Source organism: Lepidochelys kempii, chromosome 1, assembly GCF_965140265.1.
Source record: "Lepidochelys kempii isolate rLepKem1 chromosome 1, rLepKem1.hap2, whole genome shotgun sequence".
Taxonomy (NCBI): Eukaryota; Metazoa; Chordata; order Testudines; family Cheloniidae; genus Lepidochelys; species Lepidochelys kempii.
This window is the reverse complement of record NC_133256.1, coordinates 51,836,456-51,848,534: the sequence shown is the minus strand read 5'-3', so window position 1 is coordinate 51,848,534 and position 12,079 is coordinate 51,836,456. Positions and strand designations below refer to the sequence as shown.

The 12,079-nt window shown below is 43.8% G+C and overlaps 1 protein-coding gene across 5 annotated transcripts in view; it reads left to right on the top strand.

Annotated features, from left to right (window-relative positions):
• The window catches only part of POSTN (periostin), a 49,857-nt gene that overhangs the window by 17,701 nt on the left and 20,077 nt on the right, over positions 1-12,079 (top strand). For all 5 annotated transcript variants that reach the window (XM_073342400.1, XM_073342433.1, XM_073342411.1 and 2 more), the window contains exons 8-14: positions 2,635-2,847; positions 3,096-3,230; positions 4,370-4,518; positions 5,114-5,250; positions 6,865-6,995; positions 11,556-11,686; positions 11,871-11,973. In XM_073342400.1, the coding sequence (XP_073198501.1) occupies positions 2,635-2,847; positions 3,096-3,230; positions 4,370-4,518; positions 5,114-5,250; positions 6,865-6,995; positions 11,556-11,686; positions 11,871-11,973 (999 nt within the window). The remainder of the gene's footprint in view (positions 1-2,634; positions 2,848-3,095; positions 3,231-4,369; positions 4,519-5,113; positions 5,251-6,864; positions 6,996-11,555; positions 11,687-11,870; positions 11,974-12,079) is intronic.

The following is a 12,079-nucleotide window of genomic DNA, read 5'->3' as shown; positions in this document are numbered from 1 at the left end:
TGGCTTCAAAGTTTTCTTCCCAAACTAAAAAAAAAAAAAAAGTGTTTTTGGGGGGAGTTTAGAAATAGCAAGTTTTGATTTCTTCTTTTCTTCTGGAGAATTCCTTGGAGTACTGGAATCTGTGGGATGTTTCCTAAAAATGTATTGAAGCTTGTGCGGGGGGGTAATCTTTCAAAAACACAGGTTTTCTTCCAACTGTTTATCAGGAATTACATATTAAAGCAGTAAGCTAGTTTAGTTATCCAATTCTCCAAGAAGTCCTCCAGCAAAAAGAAATAAATCGGGGCCTGATGAGGATGAGGGAGGCAGTCTGGGGACTGTAACAGTCACCTGATTCTCAGAACATAAGAACATGAGAATAGCCATACAGGGTCAGACCAAAGGTCCATCTAGCCCAGTATCCTGTCTTCTGACAGTGGCCAATTCCAGGTGCTTCAGAGGGAATGAACAGAACAGGTAATCATCAAGTGATCTATCCTCGTTACTCATTCCCAGCTGCTGGCAAACAGAGGCTAGGGACACCATCCCTGCCAATCCTAGCTAATAGCCATTGATGGACCTATCCTCCATGAATTCATCTAGTTCCTTTTTGAACCCTATTATAGTCTTGGCCTTCACAACATCCTCTAGCAAAGAGTTCCACAGGTTGACTGTGCGCTGTTTGAAGAAATATTTCCTTTTGTTTGTTTTAAATCTGCTGCCTATTAATTTCATTTGGTGACCCCTAGTTCTTGTGTTATGAGGAGTGAATAACACTTTCTTATTTACTTACTCCATACCAATCATGATTTTATAGACCTCTATCATATACCACCTTAGTCATCTCTTTTCCAAGCTGAAAAGTCCCAGCCTTATTAATCTCTCCTCCTGTGGAAGCTGTTCCATACTCCTAATCATTTTTGTTGCCCTTTTCTGAAACTTTTCCAATTCCAATATATCTTTTTTGAGATGGGGTGACCATGTCTGCATGCAGTGTTCAAGATGTGGGCATACCCACATTTTTTTAGATTTTTATAGAGGAAATATGATATTTTCTGTCTTAGTATCTATCCCTTTCTTAATGATTCCCAACATTCTGTTCACTTTTTTGACTGCCACTGCACACTGAGTGGATCAGGGCAGATTTTTTCTTGTCCTTGACCCACATAATTTAGAGTAGCCTAAGGATTGCTCTATCTTGTGCTAGCTAGCTATGGTCCTGAAGGGAACATATGCCAGTTACGAATTGGCAGAGCTCCAGCTGACTCTTGTTATGACCCCACCAGAATGTGAGCAGTCTGCTGGGGGTAAGGAATTGGGTTGGGAATACTCTGTGTCATGTTACACAATCTGCAAACTTCCCTACTCTTGGAGAATTATCATTAGGGCCAGATCAGGAAACTTGCCATCATCTGAGTGGCATAAAGTGGCAAACGCTGGAGGGGAGGAATCTGAGCTGATACTTGTAATGTAAAAAAAATAACCAAGAAAAGAGAATTTTTTGAAATCTCATAGAACTTCTTTATACATCATAAAAAAGTAAAATGTGATTTTTTTTTAAATTTGTTTTGCTTTTAAGTTCACCTATAAGAATTTCATCTTGTCTTCTGGGCACCACACCCAGAAGACTGGACTCTGAATCTCACTTCTCTGATACAGTCAAATGCAACAGAACCCCCTCTTGTATATTTGACAACAAAAGAGGAAGAGACAGCTCTGCTGGGGCTACACACCTGTGAGCTGAATTCTGTCCTTCATCATACAATAAAGGCAGCAGGGTTGCCCATGGACAGAATATGGCCCACAGTGTTTTCAGTATCTGCAAAAAGTAAAGAATTCAAACCAGCAGACAGTCCTGTAACACCTTCTTTAAATTCCTCCACAAAGTTCAGACCACCCAGGTTGTCCTCAGCACCACATGTCTAACAGACGCTCCCCACGGCCAGCAAGTAACCACATTTCACACTCCCTTCATTTTACAGGGAAGAGCAAACATCTGTGTCTACTACCAGCCTCTCCACAGACTAGCTGCAGATGTTTAGTGACTGGCAACTAATGACACTGGTGTATCTGAAGGGGTAAGGGCACTAGCTAGAAAATCCTCTCACTGGATCACTAGCAGGAGGATATTTCTCGGAGGTGCCTTTTTTCCCATCTTTTTTTTAAAAAACCCTATGGGAGCTACTAGAAACAAATAATGAACAATAGTAATTAAAAGCTGAGGCTTGGTTCTGAACACTCAATACCGAAAGGTGTATGTTGAGATCCACTGGCAACCTAATATTACCCATGGCCATTAAACTATATGCTCTGGCTTACACAGAGCTAATTAACAGACTAGGATGTATTTAATGATATTATGGGAATCACTAAAACATTTCTTAAACATAATGTACTATAGCAGTCTGCACTTATGAGTTGTTGTACAAATAACCCTATTTTCAGAGACCAGAATAAAGAGTTATCTGTACAGTCATTAAAATAATATTATATTTTGTATTTGTCAAACTTGGTATGAGAAATTATGGAAAATAAAGATAGTTATTCAAAATTATTTTGTAACAACACTAATTGAGTCAATGCATTAAATTGTCTTAAGCAATCCTCTTCCAATCAAGTACCTCTACATGGACCTGTCTCTTCTGTTCTCCACAGCTCTCATGAAGTTCCATATTTTAAATACTCTTCAGTGCTCTGAAGCCATCATGGGTGGAGCAGTCTATGAGACCTTGGAAGGGAGTACAGTTGAAGTAGGTTGTGATGGTGAAAGTCTGACTGTAAATGGAGTCAAGATGGTAAACCGCAAAGACATTGTGACAAGCAACGGTGTTATCCACCTCATTGACCATGTGCTGATTCCTAACTCTGGTGAGTGACTGACATAGTTTCATGTATGTATCACAGAGATAAGGAATGTTGACTATAAGACATTCTCCACCTGCGAAATCTGTACAAGCCTGTTTATTGAGAGGATCTGTGTGCACACCTGCTCTGTCCTTATCCAGACTCTCTAAACCCTCTTCTATTGAGTTCTAATTTGTAGGGAGGGAGGTGGCTGAAGCAAGAAAACTAATTAACAGGCTACAATTAATTATCTTTTCCTTTATCAATTGCAGCCAAGCAAGTTATTGAACTTGCAGGTGACCAGCAGACCACCTTCACAGACCTTTTAGCACAGCTGGGATTGGCTTCTTCTCTAAGGCCAGAGGGACAATACACTCTGCTGGCTCCTCTGAATGGTGCTTTCTCAGGTAGGTGGCCTTGGAGGGGAATATTCCCTACCTCTGAGGCAGTGTCAAAAGCATTTTCGGCCATCATGGTTTTCTAAAACCAATTTTTTCCCCAGTCTATGTTCTGAGACTGCAAAGAATTGGCGCAACTAGGAATAAGAGATGCTTTGTCCTTTTCAGTATGCATAGTGGGTAAAATTTACCACTGTGCAGAGCATCCGCAAAAGACCTATATGCCACTTGAGTCTTACTTAAGCCTACACAATTTATTTTATTCAGTATATAGAGAACCTCTTTATTTGATGGGAAAAGTAAAGTTAAAATAAGATGCAAAATATACCCTAATGCTTAGCAGAAGAGCTGGATGAATAATGCAATAATATATTTACAGTAAATCCCCTTAAATTCACTTGAGTTGTCATCAGAACCCCCTTTATTTACTGTCAAAGTACCTTCACACAAGCACATTTTTATTTACCAGGATGATGGAGCAAAGAGACAGTGTCACATATGTATGTGCCAATAAACATTTGAATTAGTATTTGCACTAGGAGTGGCCACATGGCCCTTCTGAAAGCTCTTTGTGGATTTGGTAGTCATCCAATCAGAGATAAGAAGCATCTCCATGTGACCTAGATGTCACAACACAGAATGGATTTCAAATGGTGAATACTCAAAGCAATAGTTACCAGAAATATTTTACAAGTAATCTAGAGGTTAAAACATGCCTATACATAAATCATCTACCAAATGTCTACTAAAGAATTAGAAGCCTGTTTACAGATAATTGTAATAATAAAAATGAGTTAATCAATTTAATTTCTGGTTTCAGAGTAGCAGTCATGTTAGTCTGTATCTGCAAAAAGAAAAGGAGTACTAGTGGCACCTTAGAGACTAACAAATTTATTAGAGCATAAGCTTTCATGAGCTACAGCTTACTTCATCGGATGCATACTGTTTTTTCCATGAAAGCTTATGCTCTAATAAATTTAATTTCTGTGAATATTTTTCCCAGTTTTATTAAGTCTAAAATGATTGATCTAAAATGTAAACAATGCAAAAAGAACAAGTATTTTCATGATTCTAAAACATAGTGTGTGCAGTGAACCTTACTTGAATGAAGGAATCATTTATACATTATTGTCTAAATGATTTGGTAGATGACACTTTGAGGATGGACCAACGGCTTCTTAAACTGATCATGCAAAACCACATTTTGAAAGTGAAAATTAGCCTCAATGAGCTCTACAATGGACAGAACGTGGAGACCTTGGGAGGAAAACAACTCAGAGTCTTTGTATACCGCACAGTAAGTGAATGAAGATTTCCAAATCCTGGGGCAGTGACAAATAAAATCTATCCAAAACCTGAAGCCGGGGAAGGATGGAGCTCACTGTAGAAGACAATACTATTGGTGTTATAAAAGAGCTCACCATTGAAAGTCAAAATTACCAACATTTACCACACCACTGTATAGGAGAGAGATCTTTGATTTTGACGTATAATGCAATTAAATTAAATTAAACTTTGGCTGAAATAGATGAATGAGTGGAAAACTAGAAGACAGCTTCAGGATTTGGCTTGAGATTAATAATAAAAATTTCTAGTTTCAAAACAGCTAACAATTTTTTCAGGTGACACAAGTAATCAATTTTCAATCTAATTACGTATTTATTTCCTACATCATTTGCTTCCTTTTGCACATTTTATTTTAAAAAGGAGGAACAAATAACTTGCCAATGAGAAGTTGGAGAAATTCTATTTTTAAATTATAGAGGCTACAGAGGAGTTCATGTTTCAGGCTGATTACAAAAAAATATGCTTCACTAATGTTGCCGTGGCTGTGGCATGGATGCTGTGACTATAATCTTAGGTGGTTTGTCTTGTTTTTTCTTTTCAACCAGGCTGTATGTATTGAAAATTCATGCATGGTAAGAGGAAGCAAAGAGGGAAGGAATGGTGTCATTCACATTTTCAGACAGATCATCAAACCAGCCGAAAAGTCACTGCGTGAAGTGTTGAAGAATGATAAGCGCTTTAGGTAAGCAAAAGGTTTTCACAGCATAGAAATCTCTCTATAGACGGTGGGTCTGTCTACACAAGACATGCTACAGTGGTACAACACATATTACAGTGATGGGTTCTTCGGTCACTGTAGTCGATCCACTTCTATGAGAGGTGGTAGTTAGGTCAATGAAAGAATTCTTCTGTTGACCTCGTGGTTTCTATATCAGGCTTAGGTCAGCTTAATTACATCTTTCAGCACATGACATTTTGCCCTGAGCAATGTAGTTAAAATGGCCTATCTTTGTAGTCTAGACCAGCCCTTGATCAATATGGAGTAGAGCTGCTCTGAAAAATTTAATTTTGACAAAAAATGGGGGGGGGCGGGGGAATGGATTTCTTTCCCCATTTTCCATGCAGGTATATTTTGTAATACAAGAGTGACACAGTGAAGCTATAGGCTCCCATTCTGGTCAGCATTCTAGCTCTTTCATGCCATTCCAGAGACAATAAGGTCGAGAACCTAGACCTCTTTCCCTGATGGTAAGTCCCCCAGCACTAGGGCAGTGTATGGCTGGTGTAATAGCTTTACATGGCCACACCCACTCAGCTGCTGGCAAGGTGTTCAGAAGGGCTGGGACAAGGAGAGCAGAGAGGATGTATCTAGAACAGTGGTTCTTAACCTTTACTGCAGCCTGCACCCCTTTGGTTCTCAAAATATGTTCTCGCACCCCTTATCAAAATCATTGAAGTAGGTCAGTTCTTTAAACCTACATATATTTTTGTTTTTATATTACAAATGGTAATGGTTAAAAAATGTATAATGTTAATAAATACATAGGTTTGATGAAACAAAGTAGTTGTACTTAACGTGGCTGTGCTTAATTTGTTTCAGAGCAGCAGCCGTGTTAGTCTGTATCCACAAGTACTTCTGTTCTTTTTGCTTAATTCGTGTTTTCGATGATTTACCTTCAAAAAAATCTGGCATGTGTTGCACCACCAGAAAGGGCATCTCGCACCCCCATGGGGTGCATGCACCCCAGGTTAAGAACCTGTGGTCTAGAGTGTTTTCACTAGGACTACTTCTCATGAGTAAGTGTGGTGATAGCCTGGGGCCTTAATTTTGCTCAAACCCTAATCTCTGTACACAACTTGCTTGTACACAGGGTAGCCTGAGTACATGCTCTAGTATCCCATTTAATGAAGTACTACTCCCTTGAACTCACTTATCTTACTATTATCTTCTCTTCCCTTTTATCTCCTCCCCCAGGAGCATACAGTCTTGGCTTGCCTTTCTCTCCTCTACTTCCCCAATGGATTCTGTGCAATCTCATTTCTGACTGCTCCACTCCATGAACATTGCTTGTATCAAAGTCACCAACATCCTCCTCTCCTTCTACTCCCTTCCCCTTCAGTCTAGCCATTACTTTTGACACATTCAGTGACTTACCATCTCCTCCATTCTCTCTCAACCTTGAAATCATTGGGAATAATTGCAGAGTAAGATACTACATTGATGCTTAGGAGTGACAGGAACTGTCTTAATTAAGCAGACTTTTGTGTGCTGATGTTGCCTTCAAAATTCCTTGTGTAAACAAATCTTTGGGAACTGGACCATAATTTAATGTGTGCTATTTTTATTTCTGATTAGCATATTCCTCAATTTGGTGAAAGATGCCGATTTAGATGGTATTCTATCACAACCTGGAGAATGGACTTTGTTTGTCCCAACCAATGAGGCCTTTAAAGGCTTGACTGATGAAGAAAAGGAAATACTGAGAAGTAAGTCGCACAAGAATATTAGAAATGTAATTAACTAGGGGTGAAATCCCACTAAAGTCTATGGCAAAGATCAGTGGGGCAGAATTTCACCCTAAATGTTTAATGTGCCTGAAACCTGCGTGCTTCATACTCCTAGGAGCTGGAGCCAGTTCGCACCCGTTTGCTAGAACCGGTTGTTAAATTTTAGAAGCCCTTTTAGAACCGGTTGTTCCGCGAGGGACAACCGGTTCTAAAAGGGCTTCTAAATGTAACTGGCCAAGAGTAGCGCCTTAGTGCCAACTCCACGGGTGCTCCAGTCCTGGAGCACCCAAGGGGAAAATTTGGTGGGTGCAGAGCACCCACCGGCACCTCCCTGCCCCACCCCCGGCTCCAGCTCACCTCCGTTCCGCCTCCTCCCCTGAATGCACCACCCCGCTCTGCTTCTCCACCCCCCACCCAGGCTTCCCGCGAATCAGCTGTTCGCACAGGAAGCCAGGGCGGGCTGAGAAGCAGGCGGTGGCTTCGCACTCAGGCCCAGGGAGGCGGAGGTGAGCTGGGGCAGGGGGACGCGAGGAGGGCCACCCACGCCGCAGCAGGTAATCTGGGGGGTGCACAGGGGAACTGATCCCCGCCCCAGCTCAACTCTGCCACCCTTGGCCTGAGTGCGAAGCCACCGCCTGCTTCTCAGCCCTCCCAGGCTTCCCGCCGAACAGCTGATTCACAGGAAGCCGGGCACAGGGCGGGGAGCTGCCGGTGGGTGCTCTGCACCCACCAAATTTTCCCCCCGTGGGTGCTCCAGCCCCGGAGCACCCATGAAGTCGGCGCCTAAGGTGCCACTTTTGATGTGATCAGTGGGGGGAGTGGCTGCTCCCCCTGCTCCCCCCCTAGCTATGCTCCCCTGCCCCTAGGAGCCAGAGGGACCTGCCAGATGCTTCCTGGGAGCTGCCCCAGGTGAGCCCCGCCGGGACTCCCCACCTCACGCCCCAGCAGGTCCCTGTGGCTCTTAGGGGTGCAGTGGGCACCCACTACGGTGGCCCACGAGACCCTCCTGCACGGTTCTGGGGGCAATCAGGGGACCCGGGAGGGGGGTGGATGGGGCAGGGATCCTTTGGCGGGGGCATCAAGGAACGTGGGGCGGTGGATGGGACAGGAGTCCCGGGGGGCGGGGGTGGGCAGGGAACCAGTTGTTAAGATTTTGGCAGCTCATCAGTGCCTAGGATCCACCTAACACCCCATCCCTGCTAGGAACTCTGGGTACCCCCAGGCAATGGGATCAGAGTTTATAAGCTGGCATCCCTCCTTTTCTTTCTTTTCTCTTCCCCTGCCTCCAGCACAGCCATCGCTGCCCTCACCCTGCTATTAGAAAAGTTCACCTTCACTGGATCCTTGCTACTTTTGCTACTTACACCACAATACTTTGCATTTATATAACGACTTTCAAACAAGTTAGCACTCTCAGTCCCTTTTTAACCCCACAACTTCCCTTTGAAATAGGCAAGGGATATACACTGCTCAATTCAAACACTACTGTACTCAGGTAAGTTGTGGCAAGGTACAAAGGCTTTGACCACTTTGTATGTCCCTGGGCAAAGGCCAGAAACAGTTCCAGTCTCCTCACTTTACATACTAGAATTCAGCAATGATGCTAAGGTTAATACCTCAGATCCTGTGGAAAGTTCCAGAGGATCTTTAATGAGTGAAAAGAGTAAATATCAGAGCCATAGTGTAAAGCTGTGTCAATTAATTACACCCTATCCTACATCTCCAATCATTCTGTCACTTACTTATCCAATTGCTTCAGTTAAGAGCTACACCATAACTTATTATTATTTGCCTCAAAGGCTGAACTATTCCACAGGAACAAATCCACTTTGTCCTGGCCCTCTAAGTTCATTAGAGAGATAAAGTGGGTGAGGTAATATCTTTTATTGGACCAACTTCTGTTGGTGAGAGGGGAACTTTCTAGCTGCACAGATTGTTTAGCATAAGCAGTTAACACATATTGCAAGGGTTCAAGGTACAAGTGGCCCATTAAGGTTAAGTGGCCCATTAAGGTTAAGTGGCCATTCAAGGTTAAGTGGCCCATTAACACCTCTCCTAGTCATAGGGAGGAAGGAAAAAAAGCCTGGTGAGTAGGAGGGAGGTTAAGTGGTTATAGATTGTTGTAATAGGCCTTAAATCCAGTGTCTCAGTTCAGTCCATTAGAGTCTAGCAAAGTTATTAATTTAAACTCCCGGGCTCGTCTTTTGAAGGTGTTGTGCAGGTTTTCTTTGAGGATGAGGACTGAAATGTCAGATACACAGTGATCACTTCGTGAAAAGTGATTATCCAAGGCATAGACAACTCGTGCCTCTTGACCTAGGCGCCGATTTCCCCGCTTTCCCACGGGGGCTTGATCCCCATGCTCCCCGCCCCCACTCCGCCCTGTCAATGAGGCCCCACCCCTACCCTGCCTCTTCCCACCCCTGCCCCGCCCCCATTCCAACCCCTTCTCCAAAGTCCCAACCCCAACTCCACCCCCTCCCTGCCCCTATTCCAACTCCTTCCCCAAATCCCCACCCCGGCCCAGACTCTTCCCTACCTCCTCCCCTGAGCACCCATGTTCCCGCTCCTCCACTTCTCTCCGGGAGCATGCTAATGCTGCCAACAGCTGTTTGGAGGTAGGCAGAGGAGCGGGGACGCGGCGCGTTTAGGGGGGAGAGGAGGCGATAGAGGAGGAGATGGGGTGGAGGGTGAGGGGAGCTGGCTGCCAGTGGGTGCAGAGCACCCACCAATTTTTCCCCGTGGGTACTCCATCCCCGAAGCACCCATGGAGTCAGTGCGTATGCCTCCTGATACCGGGGGGGGGCACAATCTAAAGGGGAGGACACATGACCACTCCACTTGTCTCCTCTGCCCAGTGACCTCCCCGTCCTGTGCCCAGCCTGAGGCTGCTGCACTCTCTCCGCCCCACCAGACTTACCTGCAGGGGGAGGGGGAGCGCTGTCCTTCTCCCGGGGTGCCTCCCCTCCCCCGTACATTCGGCCGTTCTCCCTGCTGGCAGGTGGGGAGCAGGAGGGAGCCGCTTCTCACGCCAGCTGAAATTGGCCTCTCTGGGTTGCTGACTCTGTGCAGCGCAGCAGCTGCCTGAGAGAGAGCCTGGCTGGGGTGGTGGCTTGCCCTGCTCCGCCCACTCTGCTCTCCTCCCCAGCCTGCCTGCCGGGGACAGCAGCAGAGCGAGTCAGAGCTCCACCTCCCCCCTGTCCCTGGCAGCTGGGCATGGGCAGGGAGTAGAGGGGGTGAGGTGGGCCACTAGCCCATCCAGACTGTCTCTCAGGCATCCGCCACACTGCACAGAGCAGCAACCAAAGCGGCCAGTGTGAGAAGCAGCTGGTCCCACCCCTTCAGCTCCCCACAGGTCAAACAGAAGTCTGGGGGGTGGGCACTTAACCCCATATACCTCTCCTACGCAGCACCTATCCTCAAAGGTGAGATGCTGTTTTTGTCTTTTATCATTTTTCTCTGTTAACAACTTATGCTAAACAATCTGTTCCACCTTGTGTTTAGCTGTCACACTCTGAGTACATGTCCCAGATCTGAAGAAGAGCTCTGTGTAAGGTCTTGTCTACACTTCAAATGCTGCAACAGTGCAACTTCTCCACTTGAGCACTTCAGTGAAGACGTTACCTATTGATGGGAGTGGCTCTCCTGTCAGCTTAGTTAATCCACCTCCCCAAGAGGCAGTAGCTAGGTTGAAGGGAGCATTTTCCCAGGGTTTAGGTCAATTTATTTGCACTGCTCAGGGGTGTAGATTTTTCACACTCCTGAGTGATATAGTTATACCAACCTAATTTCCTACAGTAGACCAGGCCTAAGCTCAAAAGCTTGTCTCTCTCACCAACAGAAACTGGTCCAATAAAAGATATTAACTCAACTACCTTGCCTCTCTAATATGCTGGGATCAACATGGCTACAGCAACACTGCATATAACAATCTAAGTCCATTATCACTCTCTTTAATTCACTACTTAACTTTTCACCCAGAATTTACTTCTCCTATCTTCTGCCATTATTTTCACTCTGAGAATTCATATAAAGCCTGGATCCCATTGGATTTTTTAAATGGCTTAGCTTCTGAATTTGTTTAAAAAATTGCAGACTGTTTAATATGATCTCATTCTATCCATAGTGGGCTTGGCACACCATTACACTGTTGTCTGGTAGCTGCTTATTTATGGGATTTAAGTAAGAGGAGATCAGACAAGTATTCAAAGACTGGAGAATTCATAGCTGTGATTTTTCAAAGCAAATGAATAGGAGCAAAATGCTGAATGCTTTTCTGGTTTATTCTATATAGGTTCTAATACCACTCTCATCACTGTATTTTCTTAGTGCATTCTCATTAAGCAATGTGACTAACACTTGGTCACATCTGGTTCGTGCTCTCTCTCATCCTCTTCCTAGGGAAAGAATGGCATGTGCTTTTGAATATGCCATGTTGTGTGACTGTTTAAGCAGTGATCTTATTCAAGCATCATTCCATGAGTCCTTGGTATCTTTACAAATGAACTAACCAGTACTATTTAATGGCTATTTTTATAGGGGACAAAAACGCTCTCAGGAACATTCTTCTTTATCACATAACAAGAGGAATTTACATTGGAAGTGGTTTTGAACCTGGTGTAACGAACATTCTCAAAACTATCCAAGGAAGCAAACTGTTCTTGAAAACAGTAAGTTCTAAAAAAACCTTATGATACTCCCTCTAATAGGGATTGGCATATCAGGTCCATATATTAAATAGTATATATTACAGAAAGATGTGTACTTGAACAGTATAAACTGCCGTAGTAATACTAAACTTTTTTAGAAATATACATGTTCAGTATCTTGAGTTCTCTTCTCATTGTTTGTTAGGTAAATGACACACTTCTGGTGAATGAACTGAAATCACAAGAATCTGATCTCATGACAACTAATGGTGTTATTCATGTTATAGATAAACTCTTGTATCCAGTAGGTGAGTATTGACTTATTGCAGGAAATAAATATATAGAAAACCTCTGTCTGCCTCTTCTCAGACATGTCTAAGCATATGCAAAGAGTTAGCAGTACTCTATGTTTTG